The following is a 26,201-nucleotide window of genomic DNA, read 5'->3' on the forward strand; positions in this document are numbered from 1 at the left end:
GGAATTTTTTTATCATTTAGGGAAAAAATTAGCAATTTTTTAGGAAATTAGCTATGGCAAATTTTTATGAAAATTCCTAAACAGTAATTCCATTTAGTTTTAAATTAACAGAGGGTATATAAATAATAGTAGCATTTAGCTTTAAATTAATAGAGGCTACAAACAAAAAATAGTAGCATTTAGATAAAAAAATATTTGGACTATGGACCTGAATCTGGTCCAAATTTCATTCAAATGAAATTTGAATTATTTGGACTATGGACCTGAATATTTCTGAAGAAATTGGGGTAGGTACTAAGGTCTTGCCGTGGAAATTTTGATGAGGTCAGAAGGGTTAGAGAAAATGGAGTTCCTTTGCAATTTCTAATAAGGTCAAGTATTGTTGGAATATTTGCTCTAAAAATTTGGATGAAAAAAATGTGTGTGTGTGTGTGAGAGAGAGGAATAGTTAGAACAGAATTTGGGTTCTGTCCTAGGCAGAGAAGTGTATAGTGAGGTCATTTTGCAAATGTTTTTGGTTTTTGAAAAGACCACTATTTTTCAAGGAAAAGAATATAGACAAGTTTTATTTTAAAGATGATCCCTTCCTAGACTTTTAGCTATAAATAAAAACAGTAGCTATGGCATTTAGCTATAAACAAAAAACAGAATTGTTTTTCTTTTCAAAAACTTGGTTAAAGTAATTGTTGCTATATAAACAAAAAACATGATTGATATTATATGATATATGTCATTGATGTTCATTTGCATATTCCATTATTGTTGATTATATCTTTTCATTGAAATGGTCATGTTATATCTTTTCATTGAAGTGGTTCGATTGTGCCCAAGTGGCCTTTTGTTGTTTGCAGAGAATAAAGCCGAGTGGCCTATGTTTTGCCGGAATGTTGATTCATTTTCGTTCCGGCAAATTTCAGGTGCTCGATTTGTACATATTGTAGCAAAGGTCATGCCGAAATTTTCTGTAAATTTCGATATGACTTGTGCTACAAACTAGGATATATCGAGTGCCCAGGATTTGGCGCACCGGGAATGAATCAACATTCCTGCAAAACATAGGCCTTTTTTAACATCATTATTCATTTTATTAGGTCTAGAATTAATTAACTAGATTTAATCATAGGAAACATGACTAGCGACGATGAAGGATAGGGTTCTGGTGATTGCAACATCTATGAGGCGGTAGACGGCTATTTGAACCTTCTCGAGGAGCAACGGTTGTTGCAATGCCCACCTGTCACATCCGAGACTGAGACCGGCGCTAAGACCGACGCTGAGACCGACACCGGCACCAAGAGCGGCGCTGAGACCGGCACCGAGACTGGTGAAGCTGCTATAGAACCAAAAATGAAGAGGACACGGCGCCCAAACCATCTCAACACTACCGGGGAGGAAGAGGGGGAGAATAGTAAATACGGGGCAAACAAGCATCACAAAAATATAACAAGGCAAAACGCGGTGCCAGGGGTGATCTAACGCGGTACTAGGCGATACTGACGAAGGGGGGAAACATCCGGGAAAGTTTTCCCGGAGTTAGGCATTTTCGGACAGATGAAACGGAGGGGGACGGTTGCAGGTTTGCTATGCTAGGGACGTGTGGCGGACGAACCGGTTGCGTATCCGGGTTCGTCGTCATTCTAAGCAACTTTCATGTACAAAGTTTTTCCAACCGAGCTATGGTTTATTTAATATGATTTTCTAAAGTTTTTATTAATTTTCTGGAATTTAATTATTTACTTCAACATTATCCAGAATAGTAAAAGATGACATCAGCATGACATCATGCTGACGTCAGCAGTCAACTGTGCAGTTGACTGGGTCAACTACGTGTGGGTCCTGCATGTCATACACTGTTTAGATTAATTAGGTTTAGCTAATTAATTATTGTTTAATTAAATTAACTAATTAATTAGATTAATTTAAACAAGATTAGTTAACTTAATTAATTTACTAATTAATTAATTAACTAATTAATAAATTTACTAATTACATTTTCATTTTCTTTTATTTTCGTTTTAGGAGGGTGTGGGGCCCCTACGTCAGTGGCCCAGGGGCATCGGGCCCCACCCGGCAGTGGCCCAGGAGGCCGACCGGGGTGGGCGTGTGGTAATGGGCGTGGGCGCCCGTCGGGGCTGACCCGAGCGCGGCGAGGATGAGAACGCCCTCGCTGGGGATGCTGAAGGCTGCGCTCGAAGAAGCGCTCGAGCTTGTCGAGTCCCAGCAGCCGGGCGGTTTCGGTGCGGAGCTCATGAAGCTGGTGACCAGCGACACGACGACTGCCAAGTTCCAGAGGGTTGAGAACAGGATCACCGCCTGGGTCGTAGTCGTCGGCTTGGCGGAGCAGTTCGCCGCTGGCTATCGTGCCCGCCACACCAACGCAGGGACCGGCTCGGCACCCTCCCTTGCCCCGGAGCATCACCACCAGAGCTTGAAGTCCGCGACATCTCTGTTGCAGGAGCACGAAAGCTTGCTGCAATGCCCGAGCTTAATGCCGGGATCATTGCAGCAGAATCAGAGCTTGAAGTCTGTGACGTCGCTGTTGCAGAAGCAGCAAAGCTTGCCGCAACGCCCAAGCTTACTACTGGGATCGTTGTATCACAACCAGAGCTTGAAGTCTGCGACGTCGGTGTTGCAGGAGCATCAAAGCTTGCCGCAACGCCCGAGCTTACTGCCGGGATCGTTGCAGCAGAACCAGAGCTTGACGAAGTCTGCGACATCGCTGTTGCGGGAGCACCAAAGCTTGCCGCAACGCCCGAGCTTACTGCCGGGATCGTTGCAGCAGAACCAGAGCTTGACGAAGTCTGCGACGTCGCTGTTGCAGGAGCACCAAAGCATGCCGCAATGCCCGAGCTTACTGGCGGGATCGTTGCAGCAGAACCAGAGCTTGAAGTCTGTGACGTCGCTGTTGCAACAGGACCAGAGCTTCCAGTCCGAGGAGTCGCCGTCCCAGCAGCGACAGAGCTCATAGTCCACAACACCGTCGTTGTTACAGCGGCATTAGAGCTTGCAGTCCTGACGTCAGTGTTGCAGGAGCGCCAGAGCTTGCGGCAACGCCCGAGCTTACTGTTGGCACCGTTGCAGCAGAACCAGAACTTGCAGTCCAAGCCTCCAAGGGGTCATCGTTCTACTTCCTCCGTTTCAAAATAGATGACTCAATTTTATACTAACTTTAGTATAAAGTTAGTATAAAATTGAGTCATCTATTTTAAAATGGAGGGAGTAGCAGCAACGGAGCTCGCAGTTCACGATGCCGCCGTTACAGCACCACCAGAACTTGCAGCAACACCAGCAGCAACTGAGGCTCCAGTTGGGGGAGTCAGTCGTCATAGCAGCAACAGACCTCACGGTCTACGGTGCGTCCCGCAGCAGCGCCGGAGCTTGAGGCGGCAACACAAGAGCTCTCAGGCAGCGATGCCGCTGTCTCAGCGGCACCAGAGCTTGCAGAGCTCGCGGTCCGTGCTACCACCATCGCAACAACACCACTTTGATAAGCGATCCGGCTTGTGGCGAGGCGTGGTAAGCGGGCATGTATCCATGATGTCCTGTCCTGGAACTGATTTCCCATAGAAACGTGTAATTGTCTCTTCTTCGCTCCGGTGATAGCTTGCCTGTGACGTTTCCTTTGGTTTTCATTTCGAGCGAAATGTGCACAGAGGATTACTATGTAGCGTTTGATGCATACTATGGACTGTGTAGACTGACTCACGTAGTTCTTGTAGATGACCAAGCGCTTTAATCACGAATTCGCGAAACAATTGGAGATTTTTTTTTTGTTTGAGAGAACAATCGGAGAGTATTGGGACCGGAGAGTATTAAACAAGTGCAATTTTTGGTATATTGTGTGCAAATTTTGTTATTGTTTATTTCACATATTTTTTTTCATTTTCTTTTTTACTAAAGGGTAATACCAATGCCAATAATTCATTCTTTCTTAGGAAACTTCATTGTTTGATTTTTTTTGTTTGAATTCATTTTCTTTCTTCTTGAAGGACAATGCCAAAGCCAATAATTCCTTCCTTCCTAGAAAACCTCATTATTTTGATTTTGTTTTAGTACTTATTTCTTTTTGTATTTCTTAAAGAGTAGTACTAGACCCGGTCATGGGCAACCCGGCCCGCCGGCCTGAACCCGAAGCCCGACATTTGGGCCGGGCTCGGGCTCCATTTTCTGACCAAAGCCCGGCCCGAAAGCCCGAATAAAGCCCGAAATATGTATTAAAACATATTTTGTTCAAAATATAGGTATAATAAATTAATATAATATCCCGAAAATGATTAATTTAATTAAAATATGTCACTGTTCATGTACTTCGGGCCGGGCTCGGGCTTGGGATTTTATCTTCGGGCTTTGTTAAGCCCGGCCCGAACCCAACCCGGCCCGACGTTTGCCCGGGTTTAAGTAATACCATGCAACTAATTCATTCTTCTTTAAAAAACTTCATTATTTTGATTTTGTTTTTGTTTCAATTTCTGTCTACTTTAATGGTAATACGAATGCCATTAATTAATTCATTCTTAGGAAACTTTTATTTTATGAAAATTCTTCTATTATATGCTTAGTTTTGCATACTATAGAAAAGTGCATTTTATGTGTAAATTGTGAGCAAAATTTCTATTATTTGTTTTTTCAGTTTCTTTTTTCTTAAAGATTTATATGAATGCCACTGATTCATTCTTTAGAAAACTTCATTATTTTGATTATTTGATTTTTTTTACTTTATTGCTTTCTCCTTTAAGGGTAATAGCAATGTCACTGATTCATTCGTTCTTAGATAACTTCCGTCTTGCGAAAATCCCACCATTATATGATTATCTTTCATATTAAGGAAAAGCGTAATTTCTGTTTAAATTGTGTGTTGTCCTTATTAGTTTAATTTTGTTTAAAAGGACAATACTAATGACACTAAAATTTTTCCGAGAAAACTTTTTTATGCTATTCTTACGTTAGTATATTAGTATAGAGGATGAGAACTCTAGAAAAAGTAGAAGTTTTTATGTTTTATTATGCTATAGATAGGTGCATAATATTATTCATCCTTTAATTTTGTTTGTTTGTTTAATTTAGAATTAAGAATATGGTTACGTACAACCACATGATTGGTCATTAGCTCTAAGATATAAGTATTGTTGTCGTCGTATTGGAGCATTAAGTGCAGAGCTTTCACCAAGCCCATGCAGTGCAAAAGCCCTGCCCATGATCTTGCACGGTTTAGTTTCAAGAGGAACGACACAGCAGGCACGTCCTGGGGAAAATATCTGATGCACTGGAGCTTGTGCTGCCACCGATGCACGAAACTCATATTGTGCTTTTAAAATGTTCAAAAAAATCTGAAAAAAGTTAACACACTCACACAACAGCAATGTAGGTTGTCACAAAATTTCAAGTCAAAATTCACAACATAACTCGAAAAACAAAAATAGAAAACTTCAACACTAAATAGTACATAACATAACTCGGCCTTAGATTTGGCCCATTATCACACTGATGTCAAATTTGTCATTTTTGTGTCTCAAAAAATATTTCAAATTTTTATACCAAATTTTGTGACATCATACATTGATGTTGCGTCAACGTGCTAGATTTTTAAATATATTTTATGACATCCGGTGCACCGATAACACCACAAGTGCGGGTGCACCGGATACATTCCTGCACGTCCAGCTCCGTGAGCTGCGCGGCCTCTGCGTTGCAAAAAGAAAAGAAAAAAGTAACCAGCCTAAGTTTTAAAATCAGTCACCTGACCACTAGCCGCTCCCTTAAGTAATAACTATATCGTTTACAATAGAAGAGGTCAGGAAATCCCGGGGGTTTATCGTACCACACCCTTGATTCCTGTCTCTCAAAACTAAAGCGTGCAAGATCATGGGCACACCCATTAGCTTCTCGCATACAATAATTTATATTGACCTTGCCGGATTAACTTATCAACTTTCGACAATTATCGGTGATCACTAGTCCCGACGCCCAATGCTCAGACGGATTTTGAATAGCTTGAAAAATCTCCATAGAATCGCTCTCAAATGCAGTAGAGAGGATATCAGGCTTTTCTGCTAGGCGTAGCCCCAATAACACCACTAACACCTCTATCGTATGAGCGTTATGATGTTCAAATTCCACAACTGCAGCCATGAAGCTTCCTAACGAGTCGCGTAGGATTGCACCACACGCACCTGCACCCAGTCTGAGTCCACGTGGTATGAAGCATCGACATTCAATTTAATACATCTCGTTGCCGACCTTGATCAGCAAGTTTCCCACTATGAAACAATCTTCTTTTCAGCTACCCAATTAAAACGATACCTCTGATTTGCAAAGTTGTTCGAGCTGCTGATACAATACTCTCGTTGTGGGAAACCGGATACCGTTCCCACCATCTATACCAGCATACTACCATCACCAATTCCATTGCATTCTCTCCAGGAACATGAACGCGCATTGGGGGCATATATGAACATATAAGCTCGTTAAGGATAGGCAAGGGAATGGGGTTGGTGGTTACCTTTACCATATTTCAATTTAAGAACAAGTTACAGTTACCACACTTTTTTTTCTAAGAACAGGCTACCTTTGCCACAGATTTTTTTAGGGGAACCTTTACCATATATGTGGACGACAATTTTGAACCCCCTCCACAAGAATGAACGCCCCACCCACTCCCTGGCCCAACACAGCCCACACACATGCACACCTTTACCAAACATAAACCCATCCTACGAACCAATCTGTGGTTGAGATGGTTAGGTGAACAGTGGTATCCTCAACCCATCAGGGTTCAAATCCTGGTGCTCGCATTATTCCTGGATTTATTTCAGGATTTCCGGCGATGCGCTTTCAGTGGGAGGAGACGTTCCCGTCGACGACGAGGCGCCTACGGTGGCTTCGTAAATCTCAAGATGATATGCCGGCTCAGTCTTTCGGAGGTGCTCATAGGGGAAGGGTCTACGTGTGTACGTTCATACAGGTGAGTGTATGCGCGTGTATATGAGCGCTTGTGTCTGTACTGATGCTAAAAAAAATATAAACCCATCCATCGACGTCATTCATCATGAGCGCCCCTATATTTCGCATTCAGCGAGACGTAAGGAACCCTCGCTGAAGGGGAGGGTGAATTGGGCCCGGGCACAGAAGAGGCCACAGCCTCGTATTTTTTTCGTTTTCTGTGTTCATTCTTTTTTATCTTTTACTTTTGTTTATACTATTAAATTGTATGTATGTATGTATGTATGTATGTATGTATCGGGCCTAGGTGCCCGGGCACCTAGGTGCCTCAAACATATATATGTAAGTTGCTTGAATTCTAAATTTGGGTAAGTAATATTTTTGATCGTGGGTTATTTGTCAAGATTTGTGTTGTTTTTATTTTATTATGTGTGTTTAGGCCAAACTTAGCCATGTTTAGGGTATAAGTTGATTTTTTTCTTGATTCTTAGGCCAATTTTTTTGACTTGCCCTGGAGTAAGTCAAATTTTCTTTTCTTTTTGTATGCATTTTTTGCTTTTGCTTTTCTTTTTCTTTTTTCCGGGTTTTCTTTTTCTGCATGGGTATTTTTTTCATATTGCATGAGTGGAAATGTAAACACGCAAGTACCGTCGAATATATGTATAAATTACACTAGGTGTGAAAGTTGCACTACTATATGTTTATTCATGCATATTTAAAAAGTGTCATTTCAGTGTAAAGTTGTGTGCAAGTTTTTTATTTTTATTTCTTTTTAAAGGTAATACCAATGCCAGTAATATTCATTATTTATTAGAGAAATTAATTATTGTTTTTTTATTTATTTCTTTTGACTGCTGGCGGCGAAGCTCTGTGGGAGAGTCTTTCCACGAAGATGAAGCACGTGCGTGGCTGCCGCCTGGCAGAGCCTCGTGCCAGGCGGATCGAGGTCGGCTTGCCGGCCGGCTCGCCCGAGGTCTCCGACAACGAGGATGAGACTGGCTTCGACGACACCGTCCCGGCTCCCACGCCTCCTGTGCACGCCGGCTTCATCATGGAGTGGGCACAGGCGCACTACAACGCCGCCATGGCGGAGGTGCAGCCTGCGCCAACGCCTCTATCGACATTCCAGCAGACGTAGGAGGGACAATGGTACAACCTGTTTCTCCTAGAGCAGCACCGGCTGACGGATGGCTAGATCTACGGCGAGCCGACGAGCGAGGAGGGCGTGGCGGCCATGGCCGCGGCGATCCCCAACTTCGTCGTGGAACAACGTGTAATCTTCGATGTCGTCGGCGCTGAAGCCGCCACTCGACACGAAGCAGCCACTGCGGGGGCGCAGCTGCAGGCGAACGCGTTACGCGAGCTGCGCCGTCGATGAACCATCAGTCGGCCCGATGGGACGAAGACAGCGTCGGCGCCACCATTGTGGACCTGACGTCCACCGACAATGGACAGGTCATCGACTCCTTCGAGGATAAATATGCCACGGAAGGCGGCGGTGCCTTGTGTCCCATATGAGCCGATCCGTCTTCCACATTGCAGACAACATGCCCTAGTCATCATCAATGAAAATGCCTTTACTGCTTGTAATTTTGTCCACGAGTTTAGGAGCTCGAATTTCGAGGCTCACAATCTCGCTAGGCATGCACTTTTGCTCGGAGGTTGGCTTGCCCAAGGAGTTGAACTTCCTTCCTGTAACTGTTTCGACAATCTAAATAAAGCCCGGCGAGAATGTCTAAAAAAAATGAAAATGCCAGTTTTTCTGAAAAAAGAAAAAGAAAAAATATAAGAGAGTTTAGATCACTATTTTTTAAAGAAAAATATCGAGTAGATTACACTCCAAGATCACGCTTAGCTACCAAAGACTTCTTTATGCAGAGTGTAGTCACCGCTGACGCAGACGCAGAGTGCTCTGTCCGACGATAAGCAGAGATATCGCCGCTCCTGCTGCCGGCCGCCCGGCGCGCGCTCGGCCCCACCCGCCGGCGAGATGCCGCTGGAGCGCTTCGACCTGCAGATCTCGTCCCGGGAGCTGGTCCAGGCCTCCGACCCTCCCCCGGGCTTCCCGGCCGTGCACGCCGTCTCCAACCTCGACCTCCTCCTCGGCCCCTTCCCCATCTACCTCGTCTGCATCTACCCGCCTCCGCCGCGCGGCCTGGGCCCCGTCCTCGCCGCCGTCCGGGCCGCGCTCCCGGCCTACCTCTCCCGCTTCTTCCCCTTCGCCGGCCGCGTCGTGCGCCGCCCGGGCACCAACGTCCCCGAGGTCGCCTGCGACAACGCCGGCGCCGAGCTCGTCGTCGCCGACGCCGCCGGGCCCCCCCTCGCCGCCGTCGACTTCGCGCGCGTCGACCGGTCCCTGGGCATGATCCAGATCCCGTTCGACGCGGGGCTCGCGCTGTCGCTGCAGCTGGTCCGGTTCGCGTGCGGGGGGTTCGCGCTCACCGTCGCCACCAACCACCTCCTCGCCGACGGCCGCGCGTTCGTCGTGCTGCTCAATAGCCTCGCGGAGATGGTCCGCGCCGGCGGCGGGGGCCTCTCCCGTGGTCCGCTGCTCGACCGGTCCTCCCTGCTCGCCCCGCGGTCGCCGCCGGTGTACCGCCCGTCGCTGGACGCGGAGTTCGCGAGGTTCACGCCGGCGACCATGGTCAATCCCCTCCTGGCCGCGGCCATGGAGCGGCGCCTGTACCGCATCGACGCGGCCGACCTCGCCGGGCTCCAGATCGCGGCGTCGTCCGGCGATGGCCGCCGCACCTCGCGCTTCGTGGCGCTGTGCGCGCACGTCTGGAAGCTCCTGGCCCGTGCGGTGGGCGAGTCCGACCCCAACTGCCGGATGGCGTGGATCGTCGACGGGCGGAAGCGCGTGGAGCCGTCGGCGGGCGCGCTGGACATGTACATGGGGAACGTGGTCACCTACACGTCCCGCGAGGCGAGCGTGGCAGGGCTGCTGCGCGCGCCGCTGCACGAGGTGGCGGCCGCCGCGCGCGCGGCCATGGCTTCGGTGATGACCAGGGAGAGGTTCCAGGAGCTGGTGGACTGGGTGGAGGTGAACAAAACGGCGTACAAGGACGGCGGGAAGTGGACGGAGGCGGTGAACCTCGGCCTGGGCAGCCCGGCGCTGGTGATCTCGGGGCTGCTCCCGTTCGCCATCGACGGGGACCTGGGGTTCGGGAAGCCGAGGCTGGTCCTGCCGTGGCTGCGGCACGGCCGGCTGGGGTCGGCGTCGGTGACGGTCGTGCCCTGCCCGGGCGGGGACGGGTCGTGGTTCGTCGGCGGCACACGGCTGTGGCCGCGGCTGGTGGAGGTGATCGAGGCCGGCCCAGAGAGCCTGCTGAAGCCGGTGACCGCGGCGAGCCTGGGGTTCGAGGCGCCCCACGGCTCTCGTTTGTGAGCTCGTGGCGAGCAGTGCTGTGGTTCTCTATCTAGAAATTGTGTAACCTGTCGAGATCATTCATAATACTATAATGATTTCTCTTTGAGATTCGGAAAGGACGCCGCTAACTGCCATACGTATGACATATATGACATGCGCCCACACACCGTGTGTGGTGTGAGTAAGAGGCAGCCCACACGGGTTGTATGTGGTCGGACATTGAAATTGCCCACACGTGTGGGCGTGGCTACTTCGTGCCACACGCCCAACAAATACTACTCATCTTCACCTCGTGCGTGTGGCACGAAGAAAAAATGCCCACACGTCCTGACGCAGCTACGTTAGGTACCCTGCGGGATGACTATTTAGTTGCCATCCTGGTTGGCAGATGTAGTTATCCGGGATGACAAGTGTAGTTGTAAAAGTATGGCAACTATATCTGTTTTTTGGTTAATTATAGTTGCCATGTCTAATTTATGGTAGTTGCCGCGTGTAATCAAACCGTAGTTGCCGTGTGTGATTAACTACTTGTCATATATGGTCAAAACAGTAGTTGCCATGTTTGTTTACTTAGTTGCCACGTGTGGTCCAATCATAGTTGACATGTATTGTTAATCACAGTTACCATGTGTGTTTATCTGGTTGTCACGTATGCGCAACTGCAGTTGCCGTGTAGCAAAGAATCACAGTTGCCATGTGTGTGTACCGAGTTGCCACGTTCACGTAACTGCAGTTGCCGTGTAGCAGAGAATCGCAGTTGCCATGTGTGTACCGAGTTGCCACGCTCGCGTAACTGCAGTTGCCGTCCATAACATAGGAGTGTCGTGTGGCGAAAAGCAGTTCGCCCACACGCACATGACCTAGATGGTGGCTGTGTGAGCAGAAACTAGTTCGCCCACACAACACAGCTGGTAAACAGCGTGGTGCGGGCATGTGGGTAAACTTTTCAACGCCCACACACCGATCCTATCCTACGTGGCACAAAAAATCAACCTTTTCGTATTAAAATTCGTGCAAAAGGCATTGGACAACGATCCAGACGTGTGGGCGAATTGGGAAAGTTAGACTTTTCGTTCGGAAATATGTTCTTCCGAGCAAGCAGATTCTCTGCAAGTCTTCTGAATATACAGTATAAACAACTGAAGTTGTTGGTTGGTTTTTCCATTAGGCAGACGATATTTGTAACTTCGAATTGCTCCCAATGCATACTGATCTGATTGTTATTGAAAGATGAACTGGAAGTGACACTGAAACCAATCTACGATAAACCAATTCGCTATCGCTGAACAGATCGAGTTGGCTGCAGGAGCTCTAAAATTCACACAGGGTAGAATCATTAGCTTCAGATCAATGCAGTGTGAGTACACATGTAAGAGCATCTTCAACAGAAGCCAAAAAAACGGCACACTAAAATAATTTTACAACATCATTTTAGTAATTTTAGCGCGCCGTGGCCGATTCAGTCCAGCAGAGGCATAAAAATATAGCGCGTAACGGACAGCGCGCAGCAGTCCAGCAGACGCACTAAAAAAATAAAGCGCCACAAATATATCTACAACAAACAGGTCCCTTAACATTTACAAATAAGTCCATCTGATCAAAACGAAAACGCAATTGGATCCCCAATAGTTGGAGCAAGCTAGTTTGCTGACCTTGCAAATCATCTTCCGCCGGGCACCGCACGCGAGCTAGCTTGATGTGAATCGCAAATGCGAGCTAGCTAGCTTCCCTTAATCGTTGGAGCAAGCTAGCAGAAGGGCAACGGCGGCTCCCGGCCGGCACGCGCTCCCGGCCAGCGAACTCGAGGCGGCGAGCTGCAGCCGGCGAGTAGAAGGGCAGCGTCGGCTCCGTCCCGTGCTAGGACGAGCAGAGACGAGAACGCATAGGAGTGGCCGCGGCCGGCGGCGGCGCGCTGCAGCCCCTGCAGCGGTGAGCTCGAGGCGGGACGAGCAGAGGAAGCGGAGCAGTTCGTCTTCGCGCTTTAAATTGTCCAGCGCGCTGTACGCCGCGCACCAAATATCCTGCGTGTGATGCAGAAATTCCCAGCGCGTTGGATGGATTTTACAACGTGTTGGCTTTTGCAACGTCTGTCGGAGATGCTCCACGTGCTAAATTGACGTTTTTTCGGCGCGGGCTACTTTTAGCGCCTCTGTTGGAGATGCTCTAAGCGGCAATGATGCATATGACTGAATAGCGAAGGAGGAAATGTTTTCGCGTTACACTGCTCTTGCAAACTCACCTTAAAACTGCTCTAAAACTATAAAATACTCTAGGGACGAACAAATTAATCTCAGCTGAATCCATCAAACTAATCACAGTTGAGACAAGCTAGGATGCCAGATATTGCATTTCACTGGTCACTGGTGAATCAGAAGGAAAACTCAATCTGCATCCCAACTATTTGTCTGCATTCCATCCATTTTATTTATGGTCAAAAAAGTTTAATTTAAAATGCGTGCTCGTCTTATTCATTGAAATGTAGGCAGTAGATGTCGCTGAACCGAGGAACGAGCTCTAGAATTCAAACAGCATGGAATCATTAGCTGCAGACCAGTATTGTACGTATGCTTGTAAAATTCACAATATCAGTACAAAGGCAGATGTCTATGAACCGACAATTGTCCAAGTTACAGATAGATCTTCGTTGGGAAATTAGACATTTTTCATTAACCTTAATCCAGATTATCACCATCACAAGATTATTGACATGACAAATCGCATAGGACATACGTACATACTAGAAAGATCTAGCACATACCATGTATATGAACCAAATGCACATGTCAATAAAGAAAGATTTAGGACATACTCCCTCCGGTCCTTTTTACTCTGTATATTAGAATTCTCTGAAGTCAAACTTCACAAAGTTTGACCGTATTTATATGAAAAAATATCAACATTTGCCATGCTAAAATTACACAATATAAAACTTTGAATCATGACATATCTATTGGTATTGATTTCAGATTGTGAATCACTAGTAGAAAGTCTCGGTTAGGCCCTCCACGTAACTTCCCGAACGGTCACCCATCCTCTCACTACTCCAGCCTGAGCACGCTTAACTTTCGGGTTCTATTCTCCCTCGTTTCCAAATCTGCACTTGTTGTTTTTCTGACAATAGTAAGATGTCAATCCTATTAACCCTCAGGAATTTAGCTTGAGCATGAAGTCACACATTTCACTGTTTGAGTTTGAAACTATTGTTCTAAAAATCAATAATTATTTAGTAACACTAATATTTCTTGAATAAGTAGTTTGACCATTGTTTGACTAAAGTTGACCAAAATTCAAAAAAACTGAAATAATTATTTAGTAACACTAATATTCTTGAATCATTATTTAGTAACACTAATACTTTTTGAATAAGTAGTTTGACCATAGTTTGACCAGATTTAACAAAAATTCAAAAAAAACTTCAATTTGAGTATAACTTTTTTCCCTTTTAGAATTTAAGGATTCTACAAAATTGCAAACAGGCCGTAGGCGGTCTCCATTGGATGCGGATTTTCGTGCTGAACTTTTTGATATATTATACGTTTTTTTCCGACATCGTATGCAAAAGTTATAGCCGTTTTACATTTTCCCTACACTTTTTGCAAAACATGTTCAAATTTAAGTTTTTAATTTTTTCTAACTAGTAGATGTAGTAATATAACTACCTCTCAAAGGATTTTATTTTTTAAAGTTTTTATCATTTTCTTTTGATTTTTTCAAAACATAAAAAGCGATCCACCGGGGGGTAGAGTTTGAAAATGGGACCTTTAGTCCCGGTTTGAGACACAAACCGGGACTAAAGGGCACCCTTTAGTCCCGGTTTGTGTCTCAAACCGGGACTACAGGTCTAATCTTTGTTCCAAACCGAGACTAAAGGGCATCGCACCCTTTAGTCTCGGTTCGTGTCTTAAACCGGGACTAAAGGGCTCAGGTGAACCGGGACTAATGCCTTAGCCGCACGAACCGGGACCAATGCTCACATTAGTCCCGGTTCGTGACTGAACCGGGACTAATGTGAATATTGCCCCGTGACCAAAGCCCTGTTTTCTACTAGTGAATGTTGGTACTTTTTTCTATAAAATTCATTAAACTTTACGAGACTTGACTTCAGTCAAATCTTATATGCGAACTAAAAAGGACCGGAGGGAGTACGAGGGCACCGGAAACTCCGATGCAATAGCATCTTCGGCCATGATGGTGAAGATGAGGTGTTCTTCTGCCGTAGAGAAAGTGGTCGATGCAGACGAACGGATGTCGAGGATGTAGACGAATTTGAGTGAGTAGTCGCGCTGACACGCTACTCAAAAACCTTATCGCCCCTCACCTTATGGAGATTCTCATGGAACGTAGTTTGGGAGGCCTGCTCTCCCGGATGGTTGTGCATGCAGTCGCTGAGATGAGGTCATCGGAGAAGCAGCTCAGCACTACGAACTCGGCTAGAGAGTGTGTAATCTGTTTTTCTATTCTGTGTGTTCTGCCTAGCCTAATTTTTGTTCTTCCAGCAAGGCGCAAAGCTGCCTGAACTCTAGTTTGATTCACAAAATGCGTGGCGTTGCGTGAAGTGAGTGAGTGTGTGCATTATTGCTCTCTTTTCTCATGCTACAAGGAGTAGTAGAACAAGTCACATTTTATATTGGTGATTCTTTCACGCCACTAACAGTATAGTTCTAAAACATACACATTTGCCATGGAATTCAAAGGGCCCTTTTGAGATTTCAGAATTTTAACTGGATGGAGATACTAGATTTAGTGGTACGAGGCCCATAATATCTAAGAAGCCCCCACTAGATCTCATAGGCACATTGGAGTGCATATATTCCAATTGTGCTATTTGATATACCAATAGTTCAATGAAGATCGATTAAGGTCATGCTCTACCTAGACAAGCAGCTACTCTTATCCACGACTAAACAGTGAACCATGCCTTGAATTTTCAATCTTGCGCAAACAAGACTCAGTGAATGTCGTTACCAGTACACGACATCTGAGGCTACTCTGTGGATTACTACAGATTACCCAATCTCATTGACTGTGACCAACAATCTAGCCCATATAGGTGTATTCTTTAAACACGGCCATGTAGGATGGCGTCTTTGCTTACACAAGTAAATAGAATACATTGAGAATAATCAACCTGTCCTACAGTATCAGTGAAAGAACTGCATATTCAGCGCAACGAGTTCACTAGACGTCCTCTCCACTTGCAAATGTTTCTTTTCACAGGTCCTTCACGGGATCGACTATCGCATAGGTTGCATTTCCCTTTTCACAGTAGATGTGTCCAGTGTTGTGAGTTCCGCTTTCATTGTTGACCTCATTAAGACGGCCTTCTTACAAGACTTACATGACATTAGAAATTCAATTTGAATCACTATTATCCTTTAAGCACTTTTGGATATCCGGTCTAGTGTATCCCATAGCTCATGGTCCACTTTTTAGATAGTGCATTACTCTTTCAAGAGCAGGGTTGGAACAAAATGTCTTAGTTTGCTAATAGAAAATGAGGTGTCAGGCCTCGTGGCATAGCTAAATACATAAGCGAGCTAATTAGTTGAGAGTATCTCAATTGATCTCTAGTACCCTATTGATTCTTTTGAACCAATAAACTATGATCATAAGGAGTTGGACACTGGTTTGCAATTGGAATGTCCAAATCTACCCAACACGTTTCCCATGTAATGAGATTGCACAAGAGTAATCCCAGTTTTCATTTAGCAATTTGATGTATAAGATAACATCATCTTTCCCAAGATCTTTCATCTCAAAATATTGAGATAACCAAGTTTTAGCCTTCTCAATGACTCTGAGGCTGGTCCCAAAGGTTTGTATGTTATCAAAATACAAGCAACAGATCACCCCCACATGCCCGCATAGTGGTAGTAGACACATTTGTCAGCTTCATTGACAACAAAGCCTATGTAAGTTGAAGTTTTATCAAACTTATCATGTCATTGCTTGGGTGCTTATTTCAAGACATACAAGGAAATTTTTGACCAACCGGCAGGATCGCTGCCTTTTCATTAAGAAGAGGTAAGTTCTTGGACCAGATTCATATTTTGGACTTCTTAGGCACATTTTCTTGGCCAGTGATTTTTCTCATGTTTGATTTAATGAGTTAATTTTTTTGGGGGCATTGTTTGTTGATTGTGACAGTTCAAATATGTAGCAACTTTATTACCGTATGCAATATTACGGATCGCAATCTCGTAACTTCGCCATCGAGCCTTTCGATTCGCCTCCCCTTTGCCTGCCGCTTCAGCAGTTGGGGCGTGGAGGTGAATCTCGGTGCCTCCGCCCCATTTAGAAGTTCGGGTTAGGGTTTTTGTGTCCTCACAAGTATGGCGGTATGGTTGATGGTGGCGCTTGTTCTTCGAGTTTGTTTTTCGGGCTTCGATCCTCGTCGAGTTCTTCCGACTGGACGTCGTCGATAGAGCTCAGGCGTGGATTTTTGCCGTTTCCTTGGGGCGGTGAGGTTAGGATTTTTCGTCGTGTGACGAGATTTGGTGTCAGGTGCTTCATATCTATTTAAGGGTTCAACAATGATGATTGCGGCTCTTGGGCACTAGTCCTTAGGAGCATGTTCACGAAGACTTTCTTGCTGTCATCGACAAGGTCAAGCCGTCTCCGACAGGCGAGAGGCGACAGCGGCGCATCGGCGACTCGTTCTGACGGTGGTAATGGTTGTTCGGTGATCTCGGAATCTCATGTACCTTTTTATTATATGAAGTGCTTCCTACTTTTGATGAACTTTTATAATAGATCAGCAAGATACAATACAAGATACAGGGAGTGTTATCCACGGTAACCAGTCACGTATCTGCCCTAACATGCATACATATTGGCTACCAAATTTCATCGTAAAACCAAAAGAGAACCAGCATAATTACGGGTGCTATGTCGTGCAGTTTATTTTTGATGTTACAAGCAAGCTCGCCATAGCTACAACCTCGAAGCTATGTTTTTCGAGGTTGAGCTTCGCATGCTATCTTCCCTGCATCGTTGATGCCAAACACAAAACATCTATAGCGGGCTCACAGACGAGAACCGTGCGGCGCCTCGAACCCCAGGCTCACCGCCGTCAGCGGCTTCAGCAGGCTCTCCGGGCCGGCCTCGATCACCTCCACCAGCCGCGGCCACAGCCTCGTGCCGCCCATGAACCACGACCCGTCCCCGCTCGGGCAGGGCACCGCCATCATCGACGCCGAGCCCAGCCGACCGTGCCGCAGCCACGGCGACACCATCCTCGGCTTCCGGAACCCCAGGTCCCCGTCGATGGCGAACGGGAGCATCCCGGAGATCACCAGCGCCGGGCTGCCCAGGCCGAGGTTCACCGCCTCCGTCCATTTCCCGCCGTCCTTGTACGCCGTTTTGTTCACCTCCACCCAGTCCACCAGCTCCTGGAGCCTGTCCCTGCTCATCACGGACGCCATGGCCGCGCCCGCGGCGGCCGCCACGCTCGCCTCGCGGGATGTGTAGGTGACCACGTTCCCCATGTACATGTCCAGCGCGCCCTCCGACGGCTCGATGCACCTCCGGCCTTCGAGGATCCACGCCATGCGACAGTTGGGTTCGGAGTCGCCGACGGCCCGCGCCAGGAGCTTCCAGACGTGCGCGCACAGCGCCACGAAGCGCGAGGTGCGGCGGCCGCCCCCCGGGGACGCCGCCTTCTGGAGCCCGGCGAGGTCGGCCTCGTCGATGCGGTACACGCGCCGCTCCATGGCCGCGGCCAGGAGGGGGTTGATCATGGTCTCTGGCGTGAACCTATCGAACTCGGCGTCCAGCAACGAGCTGTACCGCGGCGGCGACCGCGGGACGAGCAGGGACGACCGGTCGAGCAGCGGCCCGCGGGACAGTCCCCCGCCGGTGCGGGCCATCTCCGCGAGGCTGTTGAGCAGCACGATGAGCGCCCGACCGTCGGCGAGCAGGTGGTTGGTGCCGACGGTCAACGAGTACCCCCCGCACGTGAACCGGACCACCTACAGAGACAGCGCGAGCCCCGCGTCAAACGGGATCTGGATCATCCCGAGCGAGCCGTCGAAGCGCGCAAAGTCGACGGCGGCGAGGCGGACCCCGGCAGCGTCGGCGACGACAAGCTCGGCGCCGGCGTTGGAGCAGGTGACCTCGGGGACGTTGGTGTCCGGGTGACGCATGTTAGACTAAGTATATATTAGATATACGTGTTGTAACATAACTTGTATTTGTACGGTTCCCTCTTATAAATATATGACAGCCGTACCCATCAAAGGTATCGAGCATTGTTCCAAACCCTAATTTGTTTAACATGGTATCAGATGACACGTTCGATTCGCGCCGCGCTTCCGCCTCCTTTGCTGCCGCTGCCGCCGCGTCGGCCTCCTCTGCCGTCCCGCCTCCCTCGACCCTGGCAACGGACTCGCCCTTCATGGCGTCCACACCGCTCGCCTGGGCTCGGCAGGCGGCCTCGGACTCGCGCCCGATGGCGCCGTCCCGATCTCCCGCACTCGATCCATCTGCATCGGCTCGGTCTCCCGCGCCCTCCTACGGCGCCCCGATCCTCGCCCCGGTGCACTACGACGCTGCCCCAGGCCAATCCCGCGACGCACCGCTGGCTACTGGTCTCTACGGCGCTGCCCCGGGCGATTCCCGCGATGCGCCGCTGGCTTCTGGCCCCTATGGCGCTCCTCCACAGCAACCCTACGGCGCTCCCGTTCCGCACCCATACGACGCTCAGGGCCTCTACGGTGCCCCTATCCAGCAGCCCTACAGCGGGGTATACCCTGCACCGTACGTCGCTCCGTCCTCGACGCTATATGCGATGTCGCCCGTCGTACCCAGTGAGGCACTGCATGGCGCGCCCTACGGAGCTCCTGGGTCACACACCGCGCCACCTCTGCAGTCCTACGGCGTGCCCTCTGTGCAGCCCTACGGTCATCACCAACACTCCCGTGTGCTGCCTCCGTCGGCCGATGTGCTGGTTCCATACAGTGCCCCTTCGATGTATGACTCGCAGCTTCCCACATCAGTGTCCGAACCAGGACCGTTCCACTTTGCTCATCTGGTGACGGTGAAGCTCTCTGCTGATAACTACCTCCCGTGGCGCGCTCAGGTGTTACCGCTGATGCGTAGTCACTACCTTGAGGGGTATGTCGATGGTACGCTGCCCTGTCCGCCGGCCATGGTTCCGGTGCCCTCAGCTGCAGGTGGTTCTGTCATGGTGTCCAACCCTGCTCATCGTCGGTGGATCGCTCAGGATATGGCTATTCTGGGTGCTATTCAGTCCTCGCTCACTCCCTCCATGACCGGCATGGTGGTCTTTGCCGCGACGTCGAGGGATGCATGGGCCATGCTCGACTCCAACTTCTCTTCACAGTCGCTGCCTCGGTCTTCTGCCATCCGTAATCAGCTGGGTGACGTCAAGAAAAATGATCTCTCCGTCACGGCCTTCTTCAACAAGGTCAAGACCCTGGCTGATACACTATCATCCATTGGGAGGCCTCTTTGTGACGAGGAGTTCACTTCATTCATTCTCAATGGGCTTGATGAGGACTATGATTCCCTTGTTGAAAACATCAACGGACGTGACACGCCGATGCCGCCTCGCGATCTCTATGCACGCCTCCTCAACACCGAACAGCGACTCGCTGCTCGCCGCTCCGTTGGCGTCTACCCGGAGGGTCCATCTGCGAACGCTGCTCTTCGCGGAGGTGCTCGCGGTGCCAAGCAGAAGGCGTCGTCATCTTCGGGCAGCCAGCCCCGTCCACCCACTCCACCTCCACCGACGTCTGGCCGCAAGCGGCTCCACTGTGAGGCGTGTGGCGGTGGGGTTGAGTGTCAACTCTGCGGTATTGAGGGACACTTGGCGTCTCGCTGCCATCGTCGCTTCAAACGAGATTTTCTTGGCATTGGGAACAATGGGAAGTGCAATGAGAAGCAAGTTGCCCTCGCTACACAGGATCATGGCTTCACTCCATCATACTCTGTGGATCCTGCCTGGTACATGGACACGGGCACCACGGACCACTTGACGAGCTAGCTTGACAAAGTGGCCACTCGCCAGCCCTACACCGGCCATGATCAAGTTCGCACTGCAAATGGATCAGGTATGCCCATCTCACATGTTGGTCAGGCATATCTCCTTTCACGTACCACTAAAACCTTGCGTCTGCTTGATGTCCTTCGTGTTCCCTCAGTCACACGTAGTTTACTCTCGGTTCCTAAATTAACTCGTGACAACAATGTGTTCGTTGAGTTTCACCCTTTTTATTTTTTTATTAAGGACCGGGACACGAGGGACGTTCTTCTTAGTGGTCGAGCTCGTGATGGCTTATACACGCTTGATGTGCCACGAGCCTCCCAAGTTTTCAGTGGTGTTCGGGTGTCATCGTCGCAGTGGCATTCTCGCCTTGGCCACCCTGCCACTCCCATTGTGTGCCATGTGCTTCATCGTCATCGTCTTCCTGTTGAGTCGAGTAATAAGGAGTTTCTAGTGTGTGATGCCTGTCAACAAGGCAAAAGTCATCAGTTGCCTTTTTCTGTATCGAGTCGTATTGTCACGGCTCCTGTTGAACTTGTGTTTTCCGATGTATGGGGCTATGCCCAAACTTCTGTCAGTGGTCACAACTATTATGTCAGTTTCATCGATGCTTTCAGTCGCTTTACTTGGATTTATCTTATTAAGCGCAAATCTAATGTGTTTCATGTCTTTATGCAATTTCAAGCACATGTTGAGCGACTGCTTAAGCACAAAATCATCCATGTCCAGTCAGACTGGGGTGGTGAGTATCGTAATCTTAACACCTTGTTTCAGAAGCTTGGCATCTCACACCATGTGTCTTGTCCTCATACACATCAGCAGAACGGTGCTGCTGAGCGCAAGCACCGTCACATAGTTGAAACTGGTCTAACACTTCTTGCGCATGCCTCTGTCCCGTTTCGGTTCTGGAGCGATGCCTTTGTTACTGCCTGTTTTTTGATTAACAGGATTCCCACATGACTTCTTCACATAAAGTCTCCGCTGGAAGTGTTGCTCAATGAAACTCCTGATTACTCCCTACTCAAAGTGTTCGATTGTGCGTGTTGGCCACATCTTCGTCCATATAATAAGCATAAACTTGAGTATCGGTCCAAACAATGTGTGTTTCTTGGATACAGTCCTCTCCATAAAGGTTATACGCGTCTTCACATTCCGACGAATCATGTTTACATTTCTCGCGATGTTGTGTTTGACGAGACTGTCTTCCCGTTTTCCACACTCATGTCACGCACCGATACTCCCATCACCGAGTTGCACTCTTTTCCAGTTTTGCCTGATCAATTTGTGGATGCTGCATATTCTCCTTTGTTGTTGCCTAACCATGGTGCAGGAACTGGACGAGGCGCTCGACTTGAGCTGCTTGATGATGATGTGGACACTACTACGCCGGCTGCTGCTCCATTGACTGCCCCGGCTGCTACGCCCACTGTCCCCGACGTCGATCACGCGTGCATGTCCCATGCACGTGGAACCGACGGGGCTCCCGAGTCGCCTGGGCTGGCGGCCTCGCACATGCCTGGGGCGGCCTCTCCGTCGCCTGGGCTGGCGGCCTCGCGCTTGTCTCGGGCGGCCTCTCCGTCGCCTGGGCTGGCGGCCCCGCTGTCGCCTGGGGTGGCCCGGCTGTCGCCTGGGTTGGCTGAGCCAGCGGCGCTAATGGACAGGGCACCTGATTCCCCTGGGCCGGCGGACTCGCCATCGGTGTCCCCTGGGCCGGCGGACTCGCCAACCACTGCATCCTCGTCACCTGGCTCATCGACACCACCCAACCTGTCTTCGCCGACCCTGACCGTGCCCTCTGTCATGGCAGCTCCATCGCCACCGCCACCTGTCGTCCTGCGTCCCCATACTCGCAGCAAGAGTGGCATCTTTCAGCCGAAGAAGCGCATCGATGGCACCGTCGCGTGGCTTGCGGCTTGTGTGGCGCATGCTGAGGCTAATCCTATAACTGAACCACGACATTTTCGAGAAGCACTTGGCATTCCGCATTGGCGTGCTGCGATGGAGCAGGAGATCTGTGCTCTTTGGAAAAACAACACTTGGCGTCTCGTTCCACCTCCATCTGGTGTCAATATCATTGACTCTAAATGGGTATTCAAGGTGAAGAAGCATGCTGATGGCTCCATTGAGAGGTACAAGGCACGCCTGGTTGCCAAGGGATTCAAGCAACGGTATGGCATTGATTATGAAGACACGTTCAGTCCTGTTATTAAACCAACTACTATTCGTGTTCTCCTCTCCTTGGCTGTTACTCGTGGATGGTCACTTCGACAGCTTGATGTTCAGAATGCCTTCCTTCATGGAGTTCTGGAAGAAGAGGTTTACATGCATCAGCCGACAGGTTTTGTTGATCCTGCTCAGCCACATCATTTGTGTTGCCTTGTCAAGGCTCTCTATGGTCTGAAGCATGCCGCGCGTGCATGGCATGCCCGTCTTGGTGCTGCTCTTCGTGCACATGGGTTTGTTCCTTCTACAGCGGACACGTCTCTGTTTATTCTTTAGCGACCTAAGGTGACTATGTACATTCTGGTCTATGTTGATGACATTATTCTTGTCAGTTCGTCTGCCACTGCTACAGATCGGCTTGTGTCCTCTCTTGGCGCTGAGTTTGCTGTTAAGGATCTCGGGAGACTACATTATTTTCTGGGCCTGGAGGTTCTTCATTCTGATGGTGGCTTGACTCTTACTCGGAAGACATACTCTCAGGATCTCCTGCATCATGCAGATATGTTGCAGTGCAAGACTGCTATGACTCACATGTCTGCCACAGACTAACTGACAGCTCTTGCTGGTGACTTGCTCTCTCCTGAGGATGCCACTGAGTACCGCAGCGTTGTGGGTGGACTGCAGTACTTGCTCATTACTAGGCCAGACATATCATTTGCAGTTAACCGTGTGTGCCAGTATCTTCATGCACCTCGTGATTCTCACTGGTCAGCTGTTAAGCGTATATTGCGCTATATTCGTCACACCGGTTCCTATGGACTCCATCTTCAGCCTGCACGTTCTGGACTGATCTCAGCATTTTCTGATGCAGATTGGGCTGGTAGTCCGGATGATCGGCGATCCACGGGGGGACATGCTGTGTTCTTTGGACCTAACTTGATCGCCTGGCAAGCCCGCAAGCAGGCTACGGTGTCTCGGAGTAGTACCGAAGCTGAGTACAAAGCCGTTGCTAATGCCACAGCTGAGATCATGTGGGTACAGTCATTGCTTCGAGAGCTGAAGGTCTCCCCAACTCAGCCATCTGTTCTTTGGTGTGATAACATCGGTGTGATGTATCTGTCAACCAATTCAGTATTTCATGCCCGAACGAAGCACATCGAAGTTGACTATCATTTTGTGAGGGAACGTGTTGCTCAGAAGCTCCTTCAGATTAAATTTGTTTCCTCTAAGGATCAGCTTGCTGATATTTTCACTAAACCCCTGCCCTTGCCTTCTTTTGAAGGATGTCGTCGCAATCTTAACCTCCTGAGTGTTTTAGGACATAGTTAAGATTGAGGAAGGGTGTTAGACTAAGTATATATTAGATATACGTGTTGTAACATAACCTGTATTTGTACGGTTGCCTTTTATAAATATATGACAGCCGTACCCACTAAGGGTATCGAGCATTGTTCTAAACCCTAATTTGTTTAATAGCGCACGACGCGGCCGGCGAAGGGGAAGAAGCGGGAGAGGTAGGCCGGGAGCACGGCGCGAACGGTGGCGAGCACGGGGTCCAGGCCGCACGGCGGAGGTGGGTAGATGCTGACGAGGTAGATGGGCAAGGGGCCGAGGACGAGGTCGACGTTGGAGGCGGCGTGCACGGCCGGCGAGCCCGGGGGAGGGTTGGAGGCCCGGACCAGCTCCCGCGACGCGATGAGCAGGTCGAAGCGCTCCAGCGGCATCTCGACGAGGTGGCAGGTGCGGCGATCTTTCTTCCTATCGTCGGAGCTCAGAGTAGGAGTACTCTGTATCCGCGTCAACGGTGACTCCACTCTGCACAACAAGCTTGAACCTCGACAGCCTCCTGAAGTTGTACTTTTGGTCAAAGTTTGTCCCTAATATTTTGGTCAAAGTCTGATCATCTACTGGACTAACGAAAACGGCCTCTTGTATAAAGGCAATAAGTTTTTTTTCAGTTTGGCTAAGTCTCATTATATCCCAATCAATGTTATATTTTTTCAATCTTGCATTGAGATTTGTACACAAAATTCTTTTCAGTTTTCTTTTTTCGTTTCAAATACTATATCACTTGATTGAGACTTAGACACGTCATTTTTGCCTTTTGTAAGGCATAAAAAATATTTAGAAAACATGTTTGGTGTTGGAGCTTCATGGAGCTCAGTTGTTTTGAAAAAAAAATCACATTTCAAAGTTTCTTCTTTTCTTAAAGTAATAATACACTCATATATAGATGTGCATTACATGTGCACAATTTTTTTTATAAGAAAATACATTGAGACATGAGCTACACAGAAAGGCAAAATGGCTGTTATTTTCTGTAGTGAACAGTACATTCATTGTTCATTATTTTGCGAATGCCATTTGTCAGTTTGATGTAGCTCGCTTGTCAATGTATTTTCTAAGAAAAATCTTAACACGGGAGGTATACAGGTCTATCAACTGGAGACACAACTTGAATATATACATCAATTGGTGTGTTCAAATTGAGTGATGGATTTAACACATATTTGTTCTGTTCTGCGACTTTGGTTCAAGTTTGTAAGTCTGTGCGCTGACTCACGAAATATGTTGGGGGTGCTTTTTCAGGGTCTGGCACATGCTAATTATGTCCGTATGATTATCTAAATTGATAAAATCCAACAGATAAGATTAATCTAAGGACCTACCTAGGTGCAAATAGCAATTAAATAGGCGGAGGAATCTTCTGGCGGACGAAAATTTCCCTGCCCCATTGCGGCAACTTCCTCGTATGTAAATCCCGTGTCCCTAAAATCATGGTAACCTCCTGCGCCCCTCACCACCCACCTCCCACTTCTTTTGTTCTTCGTCCCCACGCCTCGATCCCCTTCGCCCTCCTCTTCTGAAGCCGCCGGCGTCCAGCACGCGGCCTAGAACCTGAAAGATTCTTTGGTTGAAGCCAAGTCCGACATCATTGTTAAGGTTCGTTAGTCTCATGTATCTCCAGCTTTAGACATGTAACCGAGTTTTCACCGTTTGAAGCTATGGCTTGCAGCCGAACACCTACAACTATTGTTTATTGTTTTCTTTAGCTTTATAACTTGCATTGGGCATTGTTTATTACTTGTTCTTGCTTAAATTGATCATTTCATATTGTCCAACTTGGAAGATGGAAATGATGTACAACTGATATTTTGTCCCATTTGGTATGCACTTTGGACTATCATGTCAGGTGTTCAATAAACTGTCTTTTCGCTTTCAGATTGGTATCGGGAAAGGTTCTAAATCTTTTGAGGAAGCACTTGCAACTGGGTTCACTGAGGAGAGCGGGACATTGGGAGACATATATGAGACGGTTTTGGGCAGATATCTTGTGGTCCCGTTCATCTCAGATTCTGCACAGGAGCGCATCATGCTAACTAGCTTTTTGCACGATTTTAAGATTTCCTTTGTCAAGTGTTTGTTTAGACCAGACTAGCTTTCAGGATGATGTTTCCTTGGTTTAATTAATTAATTAATTAATTAATTAAATTTGCATGCTCTGGATGAAGCACACTACGAATCATTCACTGCATGATACATTTGTCGAGTCCCGCCATCACTTTATTCTATCCTTGTAATTGAAGTTCTCATTGGTTAGAACTAAAGAAAATGATTTGGGGTGAAGCGTTGAAGGCCTGAAGCCAAATGTTCCTAATAAGGAAGATGACCTGCACAACTCCTGTGAAACAAGGCCAATGCTATGTGCAAGATTGTATTGCT

At 48.1% G+C, this 26,201-nt stretch overlaps 1 protein-coding gene and 1 pseudogene across 1 annotated transcript; one reads left to right on the forward strand and one right to left on the reverse strand.

Moving 5' to 3' along the window:
• Positions 1–8,806: 8,806 nt before the first annotated feature.
• Positions 8,807–10,415, forward strand: LOC123152107 (rosmarinate synthase). The gene has a single exon (XM_044571718.1). The coding sequence runs from the start codon at positions 8,930–8,932 to the stop codon at positions 10,325–10,327; it is 1,398 nt and encodes a 465-aa protein (XP_044427653.1). The 5' UTR covers positions 8,807–8,929; the 3' UTR covers positions 10,328–10,415.
• A 6,738-nt stretch (positions 10,416–17,153) lies between these two features.
• Positions 17,154–24,412, reverse strand: LOC123154973 (rosmarinate synthase-like; annotated as a pseudogene).
• Positions 24,413–26,201: the final 1,789 nt, after the last annotated feature.

Source organism: Triticum aestivum, chromosome 7A, assembly GCF_018294505.1.
Source record: "Triticum aestivum cultivar Chinese Spring chromosome 7A, IWGSC CS RefSeq v2.1, whole genome shotgun sequence".
Lineage (NCBI taxonomy): Eukaryota > Viridiplantae > Streptophyta > Magnoliopsida > Poales > Poaceae > Triticum > Triticum aestivum.

What these genes read in the sequence shown, in the direction of transcription:
- LOC123152107 (XM_044571718.1), top strand. Translation starts at nt 8,930, where the DNA reads ATGCCGCTGGAGCGCTTCGACCTGCAGATCTCGTCCCGGGAGCTGGTC.